The following is a 22,145-nucleotide window of genomic DNA, read 5'->3' on the forward strand; positions in this document are numbered from 1 at the left end:
GCTGAAAAGCTAAGTAAGGAGTTCCTTTCTGAAACTCAGCATCTGGCACTGGGATTCTGTTGAGCTCAAGGTGAACTCTCCTGGGAGCTGCACATTGTTCCTCTGCCATCGTTTGCTGCCAGGGGACAGCAGGACCTGCCAAGGCCAGCTCTGGGCACAGGGCACTAACCTTTGCCTGCTGTCAGTGGGGAGCAGCTCTGCTCCTCCAGAGCATTGCTGTTAACATCTGCCTCATTTCTTGCTTTAAGCCAGTCTGCAGGGGAGTCTGTTCTCTACTCATTTAGCTTTGTGTCCAACCCTGGGCTGTGTCATTGCTCCTGCAAGGATGCACCAACCTGTGACCTTTACGTGGCACTTTGCAATTCCAGTGGGCATCCCAGAGATTTTGCAAACCTGAAGGTCTCTGTTTCAGGTACAAATATGAACATTTCAGTTGACTGAAGTAGAATTGGAGTTGGAGCCACTTAAATCATGAGTAAATTTGGCTTGGAAGATTAAATAAATGCGTAGTTTGCTAGTTTTGCCAACTGGAGCATATATTGACAAACAGTGAGCTCCTTTTTTTTGTCACTAATTAACTACTCTGGTAATTGGAGAATAAGAATTAAGATTGTGCTCTCACAATGATTTGCTTTCCTTATTGTGCCTGCTGGGAATGAGCGATTGCAGTCAGTTAGGAACAGAGTCCATTGCAATTCCTTCCCTGTCACAACAGATGCTGTTGGGAAGGTACTTCAGTGAGGCTTCTGCACCATTCTGCCTTCTCAGTTGCTAGCCTGATAGCATGAAAAATGCACCAGCATTAAGGAGAAACACACCAAAAAAGTAAGAAAAAGATCAGTGAGTATCATCCTTATTAAATAACAGAAATATGGAGAACCCTCAGGAACACAGTGGGCGGTAATAATTTTTCCAGGGAGCAGTTTACACAGTCATTGTTGACTTGGGACTTAGCTTATGTATTCCTAGGAAACATTTAATATTTGTAAACAACAGGGAGATGAGGAATTAGGTGCTAACACACAATATGGCAATGCTGAAGTGCCTCTTTTCTGTAAGGCAAGCTGAAGAAGGGACACTGGATAAATCTTCTTGGCACTTAAATAACTGGATGAGGGTCTGTTGAGTCACCTCCAAACTGCACACATTTGAAAGGCCTTTAAGTACAAAAAGTGAAATTCAGTGGAAAAAGACTTTTTACAAGTAGAGAGGGGTTTGAGGCAGTGTATTCAGTGGTATTTAAAAAAGGAGAACTGGCCGTCACTGGGAGACTGGTCACACAGACAATAAGTGAGAAATGGACTGTGCACAAAAGAGGCCAAAGATTTCCCCTCTGATCAGAGCAGTCATCATTTATTACTGAAAATACACTGGTTTTTAGCAAATTCTACATTGCTGGGGAGATAAAAGGAAGAGACAAGTGCAAACAGCAGAGCTGTTGAGATTCCTCTGGTCCTTCAGTCAGGCAAGTCTGGCAAAAAAAACCCAAATCTGGGTTTTTCTCCTGGTGGTGGAGCTCTACAGTGACACACCAGCAGTTACCCAGGAAAGCTGACATGGCATTTTCCAGGTTGCTTTATCTTGCTGTGTGCTCACACATTGAGCTGTGCACATTGACAGGTGCTTACATGACAGCCTCACGTGGTCTCTGCTCTCTGCTGAAGTCTCCCTAAATTGGGTTCTGCCTCTTATACATTTAAATCCTTTCAAAATTAAGGTGAAAGAGCAGAAGTTTTAAGCTTGCAGTGAGTAAAACAAGACCAGCCATTCTGGGGTTTTTATTCAAGCTTTGCTTATACAGACAGAATCATTGCATTTCTTAAGTGCCTCGTGTACCTCTCTCGTGAATTATTCACAGACCCTGCAGAATGTCTTTGCCAAGCTGCCAGCTGCATAACTTGGACATTTTTGGTGCCACTTTGCAAAAACAATAAGTGAGCTCTGGCAGGCTCTGACATGTCGTGGGTGCTGGACCTGCTCACAGTTGCTGTTGCTCACCATCCTAACCCTTCATGTCCACCACAGACTGATGCATTTTAATTACCCTCATGATTTTAGTGGTGGCACAGTGCCACCCTTAATTTCAGACTGTGACATGCTTGTTGTGCATTGAAATTTAACCATGGATGGTAATTAATTACTAGTGTTTTCCTGATTCCTGACTAAATGAAACTATGCAGCTCATCTTCACAGGGCAGCTGAGTCATTGATCTGCCAACAAAAACATCATATTGGGATTTTTTTTGGCATGATGATACCATGATTTTCTTTTGATGCAGAGACCAAGAACCACCTTGACAGGGCATGTGGGCACTAGCCAGATTTCTATTTTGCATCCCTTAGACTTAACTAAAGAAACATAAGTGTCTCTGTTGAATTCTCATGTTCAGGAACTTGGGTTATGTTAATGCTGTGGCTTCATTAATTACCCCATATCAATAAGAAAAGGCAGCTTTTAGCCTCCTCGCGTAAGAGAGGAGAAGAAATAGTGGTATCAAAGGAAAGCTTCAAAGACAGGCAGAGCTGTCTCTGGGGTAATTTCTGATCCCTGCATTCTCACCACTTCAAAGCTGGCTGTGTGTGTGTTTGGGTGAAGGGGGGGTTGAATCTGATTTCTCTAATAAGTGTTGGCACCGGACCTGTTTGATATGGGATGCAGGGAACATTCGGGTTTGTTATCGCCTTTGAAATCGCTCCGCGACCTTCAGCAAACGGCCTCTTGTTCCAGCTGCTGGGGCTGGCTGGGGAGAGGGGCACTGGGGAGAGAAAGCCCCTGTTTAATTCACATGCAGAGGATGCCCTGAAATTGTGCTTTCAGCAGTTTTTTCATTACAAATGTGTGTCTTGATTGAAAGTGAAAAGTTGAAGAATAATAGACCTATAACGATGCATTCTTTAATCTGCCTCTGCCTTAATCCTCAGTTTCAGGAGGGAGAGGTGGGCACTCATTTAGGATGTATGCATGGAGCAGGGGCTAGTGGCTTTTTCTTTCTTTCTTTTTTCTTTCTTCCTTTTTTAACATGGATAACACCACATCTGTAAGACAGGCATTCATTACTTTTTCAGCTTTCCCATCTCCATGCCAACTAATGAACATTCAGAACCTGTTGGACTCATCTTAAAGCAGCATCTGAAGTGGACTTTTTTTTTTTTGAGCCTAACTAGAGAGGATCACATACTTGGTTTGATCACTGGAGATTAGCAAACCATCTATACATTCCAATTACAGCAACTCTGCAGTCAAAGAAAAGCTGTAAATTACATTAAAACAGGGTGGGTTTTTTTAAAAATATACATTAATTTTTTATTTTCAAATGTAGGCCTTTCTTATCTGGAAGTGCAGTGCTGCTTTCCCAGGTGGGATAATAAATCAAGCCTGGGTCAAGGTCTGAATGCTGGTGTTCACAGAGGTTCTTGATCTCACCCCGAGAGCCAGGAAATGTTACCAGGCTTGCAGGGAGGTGCCTCAGGGTACTCCTGTCCCCATCCAGCCTGGAGAAGGCATTGGGACATTGAGACATCAGCTGCCTTTTGTCTCAGGGCGAGGTCAGCAGTGCTGAGCCGTGAAACATCGATCCTGGAGCAGCTTCTGAAGCTTTAGCATCATCCTGTCCCCTCTGAGCTCTGGGGACCCAGGAGTCACTGGGCAGGATTTGGACATGGGCCACTTCACGCTGCTGCTCCTACAAGAGTGAGAGCTTTTAGCATTCTGACCGTTTTTAGCATGGTGAATTAATCACTTGGACTCAGCATCCTTCCCCTGGCTTCCCTCGCCTCCCTCTAATGTGTTTTACTCACTTCACATGGCTTACTTAATTTCAGGCTCTTTTTGTGCCTTTGGAGAGTTGTACTGTCAGCTGGAATGTATGGGCACCTAAGGCAGAGCTGAAATAATCAGTTGTACCAGGAAAAGAGAGAACCCCCTTGTGAGAACACATGTGTCCAACCCTGGTATCAGGCACTAGAGGAGCTACTCCTGCTTCATAAATTCACTCAGAACTTCTTCTGTCTAGACTGAGATTCCTGAGATTAATGCTTTATCAAACACCTTTCCTGTGACAAGTTCTGTGCATACAGAATTGTTGAGTACACTGGGATCTGTTGGAAAAAAGTGATTTGCAAGTCTGGGATTGATGGGAGCTCCTCTTGGTTTTCCCTGCTGCTTTTCCTTGACAGAGTCTGAGCTGTTCCACAGGGCTGGCTAAGAGAGCATTGACATGTCAGTAGGAATTATTAAACACCAGAGCTAAGAAATCTTCCATTTCATTTTGTTCTTTTTGTTTGTGTGTAGCTGAGCACACGTTTAAGTCATGGATGCATGCAGTTGTCTACAACCTTAAATCTCTCTTAGTGTGATTTTTGTCTGCAAATGTAAATGCAGTTTCCTGAGGGATGTTTTATTTAGCCCCAGTAGACCCAAAGCTTTGGCTTAATTCAGCTAAATGCTCTTTGTGTCGTTTGTAACTGAATCACTTATTCAACACAAGACAAGCATAAACTTAATAAAAATGCCCTCATTTTGGAAACACACTCCAGCTGATGAATATTTGCATAGATCAGCCACAACCCCATACAAATGAAGATTTTGCTTTTTTAAAGAGAACTCATTAATTCAACAGGTCTTGTATGTATTATTTTTTTATTGAAACTGTGCTGAACTATGTTCATTCTTCATTGCAATACAAAGGAAATCTTATGTTATTAATTCCCTTTCTTGGACTGCAACAGGTGAGGGCAGGGGGTCAAAAGAGTGAACTCAGAGATGCATCTTTGTTGATCCATTTTCTCTCCAAAGCTGCTTCTTTATCTGTAGTAATTTATAACTTTTTTCTTTTTTCCCTACTGTAGCTTGACATATGGTCTAAATCCAACTATCAAGTTTTTCAGAAGGTAAGTCTCACATCATTTCTCTCTACCTAAGGCACATATGGGGAATTGATTTTAAATATCTGGGCCCTTATGTTAAATAATTCAGAATTTATTCTTTGTCATCACAACTTGCAAATAGCAAACAATAATCTGTAATGATGGAAAACTGTGAGTAGAAAAGAAGATCACTTCTAGTGTTATTTAATTTGGATTTATTTCCCATCACAGTTCCAGTCCATGGTTTGGAATAGGAAATCAGAGATTATACTACAATAGTCTTAAAATTTCATGAGAAATCAGTTTAAATCTTTTGAGGGAGAAAGGACTGTTAGAGGTTCATTTGGATTTTGCTTTGTTGTTTTCAATGGGGTTTGTTGCCTCACATTCCTGAGAGCTTGAGTTTAATAAATCAGTGGAACCCCCTTTCCAGAATGAGTTTGGAAATATTTTACAAGGCATTATTTTTGCCTGCCCTTCTTCCCATGATGATGTAAGCCAGAGGAGGGACTTACTGGAATAAATGTTGTGCCATAAAGTAAGAGAAGCCCGATGAGAGAATGGCAGCAATAAAAATAAAACTGCTAAGAGGGTTAAAGTGTATTTTAGAAAGATCTATATCTTGCTATTTTCAAGGAAGGGAAGATTTCTCTTTGAAGGCCTCTTGTCAGAATGCTGTAAGTTCACATTGATCCAAGTTTAAATTCCAGTTTCCCTTCCCTCAAGCCTCAGTTCAAGGAGCTGGAGCCTCCAGCTGCTGCTCTGGCTCCTTTCATCCTCCTTTGGAGTTTGTGAAGCAAATGGGGGTCAGGGACTCGAAAGGGCTTAAAAACAGGGGTCACAACTCTGGCATCTTGGCTGTGCTTGTGCTGCTCCCTTGCAGGATTTCTGAGGCAGGCAGGAGGGGAGGATGCTGACCTGGGATATTGCCCTGCTGCAGATCAAAGACAGCTTTTGGGGAGCTGGGTTGTTCTCCCTTCTCTGCCTGGCATTAAAGCGAATTTTTGCTGCAGTTGGTTCTTTACCCCAGAGATTTAGTGGTTGAAATATTCTTTCTATTTCAGCATCAAGTAGGGTAATAGAGCAGGACGTAAAACAGCATTTGTTTATCAGCCTGCTTTAAAGTGATTTTTTCAGTGGAATAAATGTAAGGTTATGGAATGACCTGCATCATCTCAATTTCCCATTGTGCGTGTTTGGTTGTACACTCATTTGGGCATAAAATTGTCCTCCTGGATGTTTTTGTTTAGAATAACTTGCTGAAATTTGTGTTAAATGATAATAAATAATCAGGTTTTGATGATACAATTGTCTATAGCAAGATAACAGAGTTCAGTAAATGTCCAGTTTGCTTAGATGTCCATGTTAAGGACTTAGGATGCATAAATAAGTGGAATAAATTTCCCTTCATGTCCAGGTGATGCTTTCAGAGCAGAAGATGGAAGAGATCAGTGAGAAAACATAAAATACCCCTCTTCCTCCTGCCTCTGTGGCTGCAGTATGGATAAATGAGAATCTTTCTTTTCTTCCTAAGTTCCTGTTGTCCAGTTTTCTCTTGATAAATACCAAATTATTCATATTTACCAATAAATAAATCCAACCCAGAAAGACTTCAGGGAAAGGATGTTCTGTAACAGCTGAACAACTGTTTGTAGGGGGATTTTTATAGTAGTTTTATAGATTTTGTTGCTGGCTCTGTCACTGTGTTACCTTGGACACCTTCACCTCTCTTTGGCTGAGTTTCTCATCCCTCAGGCTGGGGTAATATTTGCTGACTTCACAGGAGCTCTCACTGAATTGGTTGCATAGAGCTCTCAGATTCTTGCCTGAGAAATGTGATAAAAATGGAAGGTGATGGCAGCTTTTAATCAATAGATGGTGCAGATTGAGCTGATAGTTGAAGAAGTTAAGGCTGAGACCCACGTCAAGTTTTCAAACAGGTGACAGAAAGTGCTGTGGTTCAGCATAGTAAATTCTCTGTGGTGCAGTGCTTGGTTTGATTTCCTCTTTATTCTCTAAAGCTGCACTTGTGTCTATTTGTAATACCCAGGAGTAGTGATTTAGGAGTAGCAAAATGAAGGAAATAGATAAAATAGTGTTACAGAAACTATCACACTCTGTTACCAGGGTAGGGTCTGTACTGCAGGATTTTCTGAACAAATGTTTTCATGCCACTAAAAAATCATGAGTAAATGTGTCAGAGCACATCTGAATGTTCTTGAAATGTGTTTCTCATGGCAGTCACCAGTATGGCAATGTGGAAAAAGGAAAAATAGGGATGAGTAACTGCTACCCCCACGGAGGAGGCTGAGCAGCCCTTTCTGCTGCCTGTAAATGAACAGAAGTACAGGGCTGCTCCTCTTTAAAACCCCAACCAAGTTCCCAAAATCTGTCTTCAATGATAACACAAATAAAACATGTGGAGCTCCCCAGATCCCTGCCTGGGGGAGCTGCAGTCCTGTCAGATCCTCACAGGGTTGCAGCACAACTTTGTAGGACCAGAGACCTCTGATCTTCAATGCAACCCTATCAAACCAAGCTAAATTTGTCCTGACTTTTTGTTTGCAAACATTGGCTGCGTCAGCAAGGCTTTTCTTTCTCCTATTTATTAGGCAGGGGACCTGGGTATGTGTGATTTGATGGGGGGCAGCTCCTGGAGGGCCATTTCTGTTCCAGTGTACTCTCATTTTCCCAGTTCCCTGGAGACTTCTGAATCTGCTCCTGGGGTGAACCAAACCTTACAGGCACTGAATGCAGCAGCAGGGTTAGATCCAGAGAATGGAGCCGGGAAATAAGAGAGGGGAATGCTCAAAGGGCAGAAGCACAAGGAGCAAAGAAAAGGTTTCTCAGGCTGCCATGTTGGTGTGACATTTAAACTCCACAGGAAGAGCAAATATTTTCATCTTAAACCTCCTAATTTTAACACCTCGTGCCTCAAAATCCACTAAAGCAAGAGGAGGAATAAAATGGGAAATAAGGAAAGATTTTGAGGCTTAAATCTTGGTATACATGAAGGCTGCATAATTCCAGTCATTGTGCAGAGAGTTCAAAATTCGAATTGTAAAGAATGGTGCCATGTTCATAACTTTGCATTCAAAAAATGAGGGAAGAACAGAATTTCGGAGCTGCTGTGAGGGGATCAAACTGGGAGATGGTGTCAAACAACTGCTCAGTTAAGAGCAGCAGAGCTGATGTTGCTGGGTACTATGAGGAGGTTGGCTGTTTAAATCATATGCAAAAGCTTTAAACCCATTTATTTCATTCTGATCTCAGAGTCCCACCCTTATTTTCACCTAAACAGTCTAGGAATGCCACAAACTGGTTGTGATTTTGCTTGATCTGCTTCTCCCCAAAGCAGATTTTCAGCAGAACTTGGAGAAGCTGTTTGTGAGCCCTGCGATCCCAAAGTGCTGGCATTTTCACCAGCACAAGGGCACATAAGAATTGTAATGTATGAAGATGTATTCCTGTCAATAATCTCAGAGTGAGATCACATGCAGGATGAATGCATGCATGAGACAGAGCGTGGGCTGTGCTGCTGCTGCTGCTGCTCAAGGAGAGGAGCTGGTGGCTCCAGGGTCACCTGGGCAGGACCAGCCCCTGCCTGTCCCCAGAGACCTCCTGGAGTGAAATAAAACCTCTGGCACCCAGTCCAAATTAGCAGAACAAGCAAAATAATAACTAAACATTGCAAGGTCTGAAAAGAACTGGTAAATCCTGTTTTACAGAGGAGTGTGGTGGTGCTTTCCTGAACTGGGGATGGTGTGTAGAGATTTGTGTGAGTTCCTCAGTGCCTGTTCCATCCATCATCCTTCCCAGCACCTCTCAGGCACCACATTCCCTCCAGAGAGACTCAGATCTGTTCCTGGAGAGAAGATTGAGTAATGGGAATCCTTGGAAATGAACAAAGGCATTGGTGCAGTTTTCCACGCTATAAAAGATCTAAACACTAATAAAATAACTTCCTTTTTTTTCCTTTCCCTCAGTGCTGTGATCAGCCTTCACAGCTCATTGCTACAGGCTACTGTTAAGGCCATGAACTTACAAGGGTTTGGGAAAAAAAATTAAAAACCTTTCAGGGGATTGAAAGAATCCCTTTATATTAGATGGAGTTGTCAGTGCCATGCTGGAGGGAATAAAGCAGTGAGTGGCAAGGAAAGTTGTGGCTCTTAAAGGAAGTTCTGCACTTACTTTTGAGAAGGATATTTCCTGGCAGTGAGATAAAACGCATGGGGAGAGGGAGAGCTTTTATAATTCAGCCATGTGATGGTTTTTATTAGGCCAGGTGTAGCTGCATCCACCTGGTCTGTGGTGGGGCAAAGCTGTGCCTTAGGTCTTTGTTTTTGTGCTGCTTTTCCCACTTGCAGGAAGCACTTGCTCAGCCCTCTCCACCTGTAAATTGTATAATTTAATTTTTTTAAATGGATTTTCTGGCTTTGGGAATGCTGTATGACTAACCAGTGTCATCAAAGCCCAATAAAGCCATTTTTGGATGTGTCACCTTTGGAAATCTCACCACTATTCCAATGCATTACAGCTCTGCCTGTGAAAAAATGAGACTTTTTCCCAAATCTGTTTTTTCCATGTCACTGAAGTCTCTTTTCCTCAGTCTCCAAGTGCTTAGTTCAACAATGGCTATTTTATTCAGCAGAATTTTGCTGCAGGAGATTGCCTTGTTTTTCCTTTTTTTTTTTGACAAGAAACACAAGTGCTTTTCAATAGATGAATTGTGAAATATTGAGCTCTTCTGCAAGATCTCTTGAAAATCCATTTCAAGGTCCGGAGCAGAGCTATCCCAATCAATGTGTGCTCCCCTGAATATGTTTCCCTATTAAAAAAAAAAAAAAAAGTAGAGAAATTACAAAGTGACTGATAACTTAGAGAGCAGCAGGTAAGGCACAACAATAAAAGTGGAGTTAATAAAATAAAACCCTGAGATGTACAAAATATCATCCTACACCCAGAATAAATTAGTTTCTGATTCCAACTTGGCTGGAAGAAGTGTGTCCCTTAAGTGAGCTGGCACATCCACAGTTTGTTTTGCTTTGCTTTGGTGTGAAATTGTATTGCCATTAGGAAAGCTGGGTATTGATCTTTTGGGATTTTTATTTTTGCTTTTCCCCCTCTTCTTTTTTTTTTCCTTTTTCCTCTTCTTTTTTAATCTTGATCAGTTTGTGTTTTCTCTCATTGTCTGTTATCTTAGGGGGGGGTTAAATGATTTAAATTCTCCCTCTCTCCCATGTCCTGGGCAGTTTATCCATGGCCCAGCTCTTTTCTGCTGGGTTGGGAAGGGGTGGGGAATCATTCCTTCACTTTTCTTCCTCAAATTTGACACCCACTTTGATCTTTTTTAGCTACCAGCTCTTGCTTAGGGTAGAAATTGCTTTCTTTTCGTGCAGAAGGCATTATTAGTGTTCCAGCAATGCTGGGATGGCTTTCATCTCCCCAAGGAATCTCATTATCTTTACATTACAATAGCAACAGCATATGGGCAACTTTGCCAAAGTGGCCAGTCAATTTAAATTTGTTAATAGCAGTATTTTTTAAGCAACTTCCTTCAGTGCCAAGAGAAAACAACTTTGTTGTTAAGGAGGAAAAAAAAAAGAAAAATAACAAACCACAGTTTGTTAGAAGTAGAAATACAGCAGAAGGAGAACGGCTGCTCATAAATATCTTCAGAACTTCCTATTCTTTGACATGTCTGCTACTATCCTATAAAAGCACCAGCTCAAAAAAAATCAGATAGCTGGTGGGGCTTCTGAGCACTGCATGAGATGTGTTTAAAAGCAATGGCTGGTTTGAGTTATGCTGTGCTGTTAATGCACAGTTCATCACATTATTTCTCATATTTATTTTTACATGGTAACACAGGAATGGCTAAAACAGGCCGGGGTCCTTTTTGTGAATATTTTTGCAAACTCACCAGGATGTGCAAAGTCCTGTAAGTTTTGCCTTCCAAATGTCAGAATCACATGTGAGTGAGGGAGCTGGGTGTGTGAGAATGGTGGGGAGCAGATCCTGGGTCTGAAATAGCAGAAAAACTCAGAACTGGATTCAGTCAGCCTGATGTGATGGAGAGCTCTGTGGAGGAAGTTTGTGTGGTGTGAATGAGAGCTTGGCTATACATGGATTTATTCAGGAATATATCTTTGGCAAAACCACCTCCCTGAATAGCTTCAAGCACGAGCCTCTCTTGTCTCCAGTGGAACTTGGAGTGCTCCAGCTCCCATTGCTGAATTGGACTGAACTGCAAATGGGGAGCAACTGGAGCTAGCTGGGAATAGCACTGGGAATTTCAGTTCTCACTTCCTCTTACCCAAACTTTGCTATAGTCTGTAGACTGGCCCTGAGAAGAGCTCCACTCCCATGCCAGAACTAGAAAATACAATTAAATCACTCTCTGTAAAGTCATGTATTTTGTGGGAAGCTTTGACATTACTGATGAGGACCATTGAGATTCATGAGTTGAAATCTGTGAAAGAGCTCTTGTGGTTGTGTTGTTGTTCTGAATTCTTTATTGTCCAGCATAAAGAGTTTTTCCAGTAATTTCTTGCATTCAACATGGAATTTCTAAGAAGCAGTAAGCTCTTGACTGTGCTGATAACAGCTGACAGGCTGAATACTGCTAGAAAAGTGTATCATAACTGTCAGAAACTGCCCCTTCCAGAATAATTTGAAAAATTGTACTTACTAAAAAAAAAAAAAAAAAGTCTGTCAGCATTGGTTAGTTTTCCTGATTTTTCTTGTAATTATTCTTGTTATTATAAATACACATTTTATATGTATTGTGCCCATGTGCAATTCCCAGATGTGTGATCTTGCTATGGCTCTGTCTGGGAAATTAAAAAGCTTTTTATCAGAAATCTTTTAGTAATGCAAGTATTTATAAACCATAATCATATTAATTGATTCCTGATGTCAGAGGAAATGAAACTGAGTAATCCTTGTACTCCCTGGTTTGCTACCTCCCTGTGGAATTCATGGTTTTCCTGCAGGCTGACACTGCTCTGTGTGAAATGGTGAGTGAATAAAGATATAATAATAAAGGTATTTTTTCTGCTTTGGTCTGATGCAGGTGACAGATCATGCAACCACTGCCCTGCTGCACTACCAGCTGCCCCAGATGCCAGATGTGGTGGTCAGGTCTTTCATGGTAAGTGTGTTGGAAAACACCTTTTTCCAGCCCAGTTTGCAGTGACTGACACAGGCAGTTCTGATGCAGTTGGAATTTCCCCAGAGACTGGGATCAAGATCTCATCCCCATTTCCCTGGGGGAATTGGTGTTGGAAACCTGAGCTGGGAATGGTTCTTCTGTCCAGGTCTCAGTTTTGGCCTGATGATTCCTGTCTGCAAAGGTCAGAACAGAAGGAAAAACTCCCTCAACCAAACTCTGTGCTTTGGCCCAGCCCTTGGACAGTTCTGGGTGTACAAAACCTGCTCCACTGAAAGTTCCCTGGTAAGAGGAAATTGAAACTCCCAGAATTAGTGATCCAGCTGAGGAGTTTACCCAGTATGGGAAGTGATGGGCATTATTTACAGAAAGTTCCATTTTGTATCCAAACTTTGTTCCTGTGGGACTGTGTGTACTCACCCAGCTCAGCAGCAGGTGTCTGGAAAAGCAAGGAAATACTGGAGGATTCAGATCGTCTCTTACTGAGTAAAATTAATCCAATACAAATCTACCTTGATGTACAGATTTAAGTTTATCCCCTTTAATTCTTTTTGTATTTAGAATCCTGTTTGTGAAATAAACTTGCATAAGAAGCAGCCGTGTTAATCAGAGGGTGAATACAAGGAATTAGGATTCAGGATTCCTTCTACCAAGATGAATTCTGGCAGTGGAAGCTCTTGCTGTTCTCTCTGCTGCAGTCAGAGGAGGATCTGGGGAGATTTTCTTTACAATTCAGGCTTTTTCCTCCACTTCCTTCCTTTATGTTGCCCCTTCACCTGCAGCAATGCAGCTGAGACTTTGGGAAACATAAATCTCATTTTGCCATTCACTGTCTTTAGGAGTATTTAGCACCAGTTCTTTTACATCCTTAATTTCCAGTGTGTAATTTCAGAGCAGTCAGGCTCTCCTCCCTGCTGTGCTGAATTGGTTGTATAAGAAAAAGGCTACTAAGATCAGAGATTTGCAAAGTGCATCTTAAAATAATCAGTTTTGAAAGGTGAAAGCAGCCATTACTGGTCAGATCCATGTTCAACATGGTCCTGAAAATGAATGTTGAGTAGAACAAGTGGTTTGTGTGAGCCAAGGCCCTGCTGTATTGATCAGAGAAAACACCAAAGCTTCCAACGAAGCAAAACCAGCACAAGTGTCAATATGTTGAGCCTTTCAGCTGTCACTTGTGCAATCCTCATGACAGGATCTTCTGGAGCCCTAATTTTCTGATGGGAGTGAAGAACCCATTCTCTTTTCTGTCAACACATGTCTCAAGTGCACAATTTAACTTCATTTACTTATTTTTGTATTATGGCTCAGAAAATTCGATTTCTTAATAGTGCAAGCAAAGCCCATCCAAGCTGAAGTAAATAACAGCAATTTACTTGTAGAGTTGTGCTGCCCTTGTCCCCATATTTACTGCTCAACCCAGACAAGATCTGGTTCTTCTGGAGGAGAGTTATTGACAGCCCAAGGTTTGGTTGCTATAGAGAAGACTCTGATGAAGATGGAAGGATTTGTTTCAATAAACTCAGCTGACCTCTTCTTTAGAGAACAATTTTCTCTTATCGATGGAATTCAATAGGACTTTAAATGACAAGATTCATGTGCATCCTTCACAGTATAAATCTGCTGGTCTAGGGCTTTTTTAGTTGTGTATCTCCTTGAGTGGGGAATTGGGTTATGCAATGCTCATTGCTGCGTGTGATGATGAGAACAACCCATTTCAGAGGCAGGAACTTTGTGAAGGAACATCTCAGCTTACCCTGTATTGTTCAGCATTATTTGTTACTGTCATATTTTCTGAAAAATCCCTTTGTGAGGATTTCTTCTCCTGGGAGGATGAGAAGCTTCAGCTTCTCCATGTTTTGCTGCTCTGGAATGTTATCTGGAGATTGTTTATCCAAACATGTGAATTGTTTTAAATTAATCAATCACAGCCATGTTGGACTCTCTGAGTAACTCACGAGTTTTTATTATTCATTCTTTGTATCCTTCTCTTTTCTTTAATATAGTTTTAATATAGCATTCTTTGAATATAATATAATAAAATAATAAATCAGCCTTTTGAGAACATGGAATCAGATTCTCATCTCTCACCTCGTCCTGGAGACCTCACAAACACCACCACTACTGGCCTTTTATTTATTTTATATCTATGTAGTCATCAGTGTAATCAGGTTTAAAATGGCTCAGTATTTTTATGAGCAGCGAGTATTGATCCTGAAATCGCATTAGAGAGGAAGTTCATTAGCTGGATGTGGGAGTCCTTCTGTCTTCAGCTCTGGAGAGCCCAGCCTGCAGTGGGAGTGCAGCAGGGGGTGATAGATCATGGCAAGGGACAAACCAATGCTCAGCTGGAGAAGGCACCACCAGGAGGAACAATTATATCCCAGTGAAAATGTGAGGCCTTGCAGCACTCGCCTCCCCTCACAGCTCTGGAGCTGCAAATGCCTCCTGCACACAGGGCAGGAGTTTCTATTAATGAATTTGCTTAACTCACTAAAAAAGAGATGATTAATAAAGTGGGAATTCAGCTCTACAGTGACCTTGTAGTCTTCAGTGTGTTTATAAGGGGCCTGGCCAAAGAACATCCTCTGTCCTTGCTGCTCCTGTTTGACAAGAGTAATGACGAAGGGGACCATCCACATCCAGTTTTCCTTAATTTCTCTCCCTTCTCCTTCTAGACCTGGTTAAGGAGTTACATAAAGCTGTTCCAGGCTCCGTGCCAGCGCTGTGGGAAGTTCCTGCAGGATGGCCTCCCACCCACGTGGAGGGACTTCCGAACCCTCGAGGCTTTCCACGACACCTGCAGGCAGTAGGAGCCCAGAGGAGGCAGCACTGGGCTTTGGGACAGCCCTGGTGGCTCCACTCTGAGCAGTGAGGTTGCACTGGAACATTTGACTCTGGAGCAGCCATCTGCAAGGCACGTGTGAGACTGATCCATCCTGGAGGAGAAGCTGTGTGTGTGTGTGATCTGAAATGATCTGCCTGGGAAGATCTGGCACTAATTATCATTACTCCAAAATTTAATGAAAATATCCATTGTACAGTTTGTGTTTTGTGACAGAATTTTCAATGCTGAGGACTTTTATAAGCTTGAAATAAATTTTGTATTCTCAAGATTTGTGCTGTTTGTTTCGCTGTTTGGTCAGCAAAACCTTTGGTTTTGGTGTGGATTTTTCAGTGCTGCTCTTTTCTTTAGGCAACATTTAAACATGCTGAAATGTTGGGGGGGGGGAATTGTTGCAAGGATGCTTATCTGAGTGCTGTGGAATTTTTGTGGAAGAGGAGATTATGGCATTGATTAAACACAGAATTTCAAAGGCATGTGGCAGCTTGGAAGATGCAGTGTAACTTTCTCAGGCGGGGGGGAACCAGATGTTTCCCTTTACTGAAATTGTAATGAGAAATGTTAACAAAATCTGCATGTATTAAGTGGTTAGAAAACGTGTGATGAGCAGTGACAGTCGTGTTCTACAACTGAAATAATTCAGCCCTAAAGCAGAGTTTCTGCAGCACAGATATCCAGCATGTTTCCTAAATGATTTAAAATGTGCATGGAGCGCGCTGGAGAAGAGCAGGATCCCTCCCAGCAATCCCTGAGCTTGGAAGGGATGGGAGAGTTCCATCCTCTGAGCCTTGGCTGCTTTTCCTTTCCCCAGACACAGGAAAAGGTCCCTGCTCCTGTCCCAGCCTGAGGGTGTTGTGGGTGAAGTCTCTCCTCTGGTATTTTGCTCTCCTGTGTCATCCCCTGACAGCCAGTTTGATTAATTCCACTCTCATTCCCGCCTTTTGCTGCTACAAACCACAAAGGCTTCAGTAATCAGCTGATTTGGGAGCTGGGAAGGGGAGCTCTGGAGGACCCTTGTCACTCCATTAAGTGTCAAATAAATTGACAGTGCTGCAGAGTGAGGTTCCTTCTGCCTTTAGACAAGTTTCTGTTGCAGGACTGGCTCTTACGAAGGAGAAATTGAAGGAAAATCCACGTTTATGACCGTGGAGGCACAACATTGTATGTGAAGGATGAGAGTGTGTGTTTAAGGATGTTAATAATCAGATCTAATTTTTTATCTCTATATTATTACTAATAATAACATTCCTTGTCACCAAACAGAAGAATTACCATAGCAGTGGGATAATGGCCATTTCAAACCCAGCTGCAGTTGGATTACCTAATGAAAACTTTCTGTGCTGTTATTTGACCCAAGCAGCCTTCTCAGTCCAGAGATCAGCCAAGACAGAACAACGTTTGCATCTTGGATGAGCTCGAGCCTTGGAAATAATCAGTCCCACTCTCTATCCTGTTCCTGTGCTAATTAGAAGTTCTGGCTTTCTGATAGCATAAGCAAATTTTTTTTTTGTTACTATAAAGGTCATAATATGATATCCAACCTGCTTTAGGCACTGCTGGCTGTTCCCTTCTGTTTATGCTTAAATAATGGTGCAGAAAGCAAATCTTGAGGTTCACAAAAATACCGTGTGTGGAATCGTGTCTTGGCATTTGGAGATAATTAGTTGCAGAAAACAGCATTGTCCAGGTCTGTTAATTGAGCCTGAAATTTTAAACCTGTAGCTGGGGAGTCTGATGGAGAGTCACAGAATTCACTGTAAGTACCTGAGTATAAAAATAATTTGTTTTACTGAAGTGCAACACAAACCCCTTTGTCAGGTCCCTCCCCCCTGAACTGCAGCAGAGGGATCAGGATCTTGGAGTTCTGTCCCTGCAAGCCTTGAAGGGCAGCAGGTTGGAATATTTTCCAATATTTGGGGGAGTGAGACTGAGCTCAGGAGTTCCAGCAGTTTGGACTCATTCTGTGCAGTGCAGAGCCTGGTGGTAGTGCCTGGTTATCCCTGGGATGTGGATTCCCAAGGGAAGCAGAGGCTGCTCTCAGTGTGAGGGCTGGAAACTGGGTACAGAGTCACTCCTGTGTACAGAGCCATTCTCACAGTCACAGAATTTCTGTGGGTTTTCTCAGCTTTACATACTGGACATCATAATTATTTTTGTTACCCTTAGAAAGGATGGGTGACCAAAAACAGTTTAATTGAAGAATTAATCATTTTGCTCTTTGCCACTGGAGTTTGTTGCAGGAGTTTAAAGCAGTCCCAATCTCTAAGGCAAACACCAAGGACTGTGATCCATAAGGAGTGGTTGGCTCTCACCTCTTCCAGAGCATCTTCCAGGCGTGCACTTGTCCTTATCCTCATTTCTGCAAGGCCAGCAGAACCAGGAGTGGCCAAACTGAGCACAGAAAGAGGAAAGTGATGCTCATGCAGAAACAGGAGCTGCTGTGGTGGCTCTGGCTGTGACAGAGCTGCATCATCCCAGTGTGGTTGTTCCTGTGCAGGATCCATCCAGCTCCGTCCTGCTGCAGCCCCTGGCCCTGGCACGGTCACTCCGTGTCACCTCCCTGAGCCCAGCCTGCTCCTCTGGCAAGAAATCCCTTCTATTTTCCCTGTGCAAACCCTTCCTGCTCTGCTCGTGGTGCTGGCGAGTGCTAAAGGTTACAAAATCCATCTTTTTGCTAAGAAAGCAACTTAATTAATGTCCACGTTTCTGTGGTGAAGGGAACCCGCAGCAGATCCGCAGCCGCTCCCCTTTCCCTCCCCGCACCCCTCCCCAAACTGCTTTAATTTCTCTGCCAATATTGGACAAATGTAACAGGCTGACTTTTTAATTTTCTACTCCCAGGTCTCCCTTGTCCCCTCATGCATTTTTCATCACAGCTCATGGCTCCCTCCCCGCCTGCCCTGTGAAAAATATTGATCGACTGATTAAGCCATCAAGCCATGGCAAACAACTTTAATTTTCTAACCAAAGCCTTTTAGTTCTCTTTCCTTTCTTGTGTATTTGTTGCCTTTTCCCAAAGTTTTTAACGCCTGCTCAGAAACAAATACATTTTTTACATTAGGCCCTGGGTTAATTGGTGCTGAGCAGCAGCCAGAGGAATCCACAGGGAAGTTTTTAGCCAGGAATGCAGTAAGAGAGTGAATGGTGTTGGTGTGTTCCCATTTCAAAGCTAAACCTTTTGGAGAAGGGCTTCAAGAACACGTGGGAAAGGTTTCCCTTTTCTCTTTGGCCTCTCCCAAACAGCTTTAAATTTTAAGAGTGAGTGGAATCCCAGCACAGCAGTGCAGCAGCGCTGGCCACACCAACTGGGCTCTGGGTACCTGACAGGGCTCCTGCAGCTTCTCCAACCCCAAATTTACATCCTTCACTAAACCCCCTGAAGGCTCACAGGTTTCACCCACCCCACGCTCAGAAAGCTGCTGGAATTCTGCAGATGAGAGAGCTGGGTTGCCTTGTAGAGCACTTTGAAGGCCTGATGATGATGGATCCCAGGGCTGGCAGGTGGCTAAAAGCATCTTTCTTGCAAACTCAGAATGTGGTTTCAGTGAGGCTTGTCAGAATCGCTCTGTGGGTTTGCAAATTACTTTTCAAGGTAGAAATGCAGCTTAAATAGGAGGGTATTTGTCTCTCAGTGGCAGCCTCTGTGTTGTGCTGTGGGGCTGCAGCCCTGGCTGGCGTGAGCAGCACTGGGGGTTCTGGTGTGTGGCAGGATCCCCATCCTGAGCGTTGTCTCCACAGTTTGTTCTGGTGTCTCCAGAGCTGTGAATTCCACAGATGTGGCAAAACCTTCCAAAAATCCTCTGTCATGGAGGGTTTGCAGGAGGGCAAGGACTGGGCAGGAGGGCAAGGACTGGGCAGGACTGGGCTCTTTCACCCCCCTGTGCCTGGACTCTTCACCAGCATCTCCCTGGGAATCCATCCCTCCTTGCTCCATGCCAGGAGCCCCAGAGCTGAGCCCTGGACGTGGCAGATGTTGGCAGGGAGGGGGAGAGGAAGGAGGCTCAGGGTCCCCTTCCAGCTGCCACCCAAAAATGCAGGGAAACCTCAGAAGTTCCTCCTGCCACCCTCACCTCTGCTGGTGCGACCCCAGCACGGATCCCTGCATGGGTTTAGTTCACACCCATGCAAGAGGGGGCAGATCAGCCTCAAGCTGGCTGAACTCAGGTTTCATCAGAGAGTTTGGCCCCTCAGGCCATGTCCTGCTCCTCCTCCCCCAGCCCTGAGCAGGAGCTGTCACTGAATCCCACACCCTGAGCTGAGTCTCCAATGCCCTGCTTCATCCCAAAGCTGCACTGCAACTCAGAGCTTCTGTTCCAAATCACCTGGTGTCCTTCAGGGAAGGAGATTTGCTGCAGGTGAACGCAGGAAGGAAGGGGTGGCTTCAGCTGGGTTTCCTCACATCAGACAGCAGCTGTTTTTCCCATGCGTGTTCCCTGGTTGGAAGCAGCGGGGTAAGGAGGGAATTGGTTGTTTTGTGTCTCCTCTCTTCCTTCGAGGGACAGTAACTGCAATATCAGATAATTAGTTCCTATAAAGACATGTGTGTGTCATGAACTTGCTGGAATTTGTGGGGTTGTCTTTCTTCTTCCTTTTTAAAAGCAAATGATCAAAACAAGAGACATCTCCAGACTTGCTCCTTGTTAACACAAGGAGAGCAGTGACCCTCTGGAAGGCCAGGGGTGTGTCCCTGCAGCAAGCAGGACTTTTTATCAGCTGGCATTTTATCCTCTGTAAAGTTCAACAGCAGCACTAATACCTGATTGCTGGGTTTGTGTCATAAAAATGAAAGGGGGATTAAAAAAAAATGCAGTATGGCATAGGAATGTAAATGGGCTTTTATTGTCTTTTCAGTTGGGAGAACCCAGGGACGGCTGAACATTTCTCATATTATTTACTTTTTTATGTTAATAAGGAGGCTAATTTAAAATGGGAGTCCTTGTAATAGACAGGGTTGTGCTGATTAAAAAGTTGCTCTGAAAACCAGAGGACCCGGATCAAGGACAGAGAAGTTTTGTTATTCAGGTGCTGAGACTGAGCATTTTGGGTTTAAAGGTGCCCCACTCTGGTCTCCAACATCCCCAACAGTCCTGCAAATCAGCTCAGCAGTACTGCCAGAAAACAACAAATATGTGAAAAATATTAATGGTGAGATCATTTGGAATTCATGAGAACAAATATTTGCGTGCAGAACGTGATTCTAAGGGACAGTAATGCAGGCTGGGATTTATGTACCCAATTACAATTAACCCGTGCTACCAACATCTCAGCTACTAAGTTTCACAACAAGCTGCATCTGCAGGTGAAGAATTATGAGCAGGAAATTTCGGTGTAGCCTTGGTATAAAAATAAAGCTGATGGAGGGGAGCAGCAGCCTGTGCCCGTGCAGCACTGCCGTGCCCTTGTCTCTCACCATCTGCAATTCCTGCCTGCCTTTTGGGTTTATTACGGTATTTTTAGCCCTTTTTCTTTCCTTACTGTTGACAATCCCTCTTTAAAATGCTGAAAAGAAAGCAGGAGGGCTTTTTTACAGCGTCACCAGCCGGGGCTCGGGGTGACAATGGGCTGTGGGCTCCCCTGGGCTGGGAACAATCCGGAGAGCAGCCACAGCAGAGGTGACCCGTGGGCACTGCTCATTTTCTGCTGGATGAAAAACTCTGCCAGCCATCGGCTCCTGGAGCTGGCGAGGCTGGAACCTGCTGGGGGACCTGAGGGGAAGGGAAATGTCACAGGAGAATGGGAGCTGGGAGGGAATAAAGGCTGGGGAGGGGACGGAGCATCCTGCCCGAGCAGGGCAAGCCAAAGCTGGGTGATGTCCCGAGATGCTGAATTTGAGCAAAAATTGCTAAACCACAACCTTAACAGGAGGCTTAATTAGATTTTGTTTTCTTTCTCTGAGGTTTTACCTAGCTCTCCTATCAATCCTGCTCTCGTGATGAATTCTTCCTGAGCCAGGAGGTGACTCTGATGAAACGCTCGCTCTTCCAAAACCCTTCATCCTGAGCTTCCCAAACCTCGGGTTTCTGACAGAAATGTGCTCCCAGCTAAGGGGAGGGAGAGAAACCATGCTGCTCCTTCACATCAAGGTCTGTTCTGCTCAGGGCCTGTGTGGTTCCCTGAGCTTTTGGGTGTTTTTTCCCCCGTGGATCTGTGGATGAAGCAGCTGATGCTGCTGCAGGATGTGCTCCTGGCCCCGGGTGCCACCTGGGTCTGAGGCCCTGGAAGGTTATAGCCAAATTATTCATTGCATTAAGTACTTCTCTCCTACAGAAAAACATGAGGAAATTAATCCCAGAGTATTCAACAAAACAAGCCAAGAAGCAAAGCTGCCAAGCTCTCCTGGTTTGCTTTTTGTTTTCACTGAGCCCCTCGCTGTAATTACAAACATCCGTGAAATTAAAACTGCAAATTGCTGAGGTAGGAGAGTGGAAAGGCCGGGCTGGGAAACATTTAAATTGCTGTGACAGGACATTCTTCCAGCCTTAAAGCAGCAGTGGGGGATCAGGAAGGGAGTCCTGCCAAACTCACCTGACAGCCGTGTTGACTGTGCTGGGAAAATACAGGTGAGCTCTCCAATATCAGCACAGCTGGTCCCCACAGAGCTTTTGCAGATGTGCAGAGGCTGCTGCCCTCTGCAAGGCAGAAATTCCCAAATTTGTTCAAGAAGATTTAAAACCATGCAAAAGTCCTCACAAATCTTTGGGTATCATCCCACATTTGACGCCTCAGTTTCCTGTTAAATCAGTTAAACTGGTTTATTTGCTTCTGTTAAAAATCCTTTTGATTGTTTTACTGTTACAAAACTCAGCAGCAAGGCTGGTATTTCGTTTTCATCTGTGAATATTTTTAAGGATTTTCTTGGGGGAGAAAGGGTGCTGCTTAAAAAACAGTCAAACATGGGCAGGCTCTGAACTAGAAAAGAGCTGAGTTATCTCTTTTTTAATACAAGCCACCTTCTAGCACGAGGTGGAGAAATCAATACAGCCTCACCCTGGTTATCAGAAGAGCTGCAAATATTCAACATTAAATAGTGGTGATATAAACAAAACCTAACACCTTCAGCCCTTGAGATGAAAAGTGGATTCACTTTATTTTTCCCAAGTCTGGTGCCACCAGGGCTCTGCACGAGCACGGTGTGAGAATTGCTGGATAGAGAAAGCAAAGCTTTTGAAGAGCATTCCAAAGGTAAAGTGATTAATGTTTTTAAAAACTGAAACAGAACAGAAACAAAAAACCCACCTTGAAGTCCCTGGTTTTAAGCTGCAC

The 22,145-nt window shown here is 43.6% G+C and overlaps 1 protein-coding gene across 1 annotated transcript in view; it reads left to right on the plus strand.

Moving 5' to 3' along the window:
- Positions 1-15,116, plus strand: part of MED27 (mediator complex subunit 27) — an 85,671-nt gene extending 70,555 nt beyond the window's left edge. Inside the window, exons 6-8 of the mRNA XM_058818310.1 lie at positions 4,849-4,890; positions 11,942-12,019; positions 14,716-15,116. Of these exons, the coding sequence (XP_058674293.1) occupies positions 4,849-4,890; positions 11,942-12,019; positions 14,716-14,850 (255 nt within the window). The 3' untranslated portion in view covers positions 14,851-15,116. The remainder of the gene's footprint in view (positions 1-4,848; positions 4,891-11,941; positions 12,020-14,715) is intronic.
- The last annotated feature ends 7,029 nt before the right edge of the window (positions 15,117-22,145 follow it).

The sequence above is a fragment of the Ammospiza caudacuta genome, chromosome 21 (genome assembly GCF_027887145.1).
Source record: "Ammospiza caudacuta isolate bAmmCau1 chromosome 21, bAmmCau1.pri, whole genome shotgun sequence".
Classification (NCBI taxonomy): Eukaryota; Metazoa; Chordata; class Aves; order Passeriformes; family Passerellidae; genus Ammospiza; species Ammospiza caudacuta.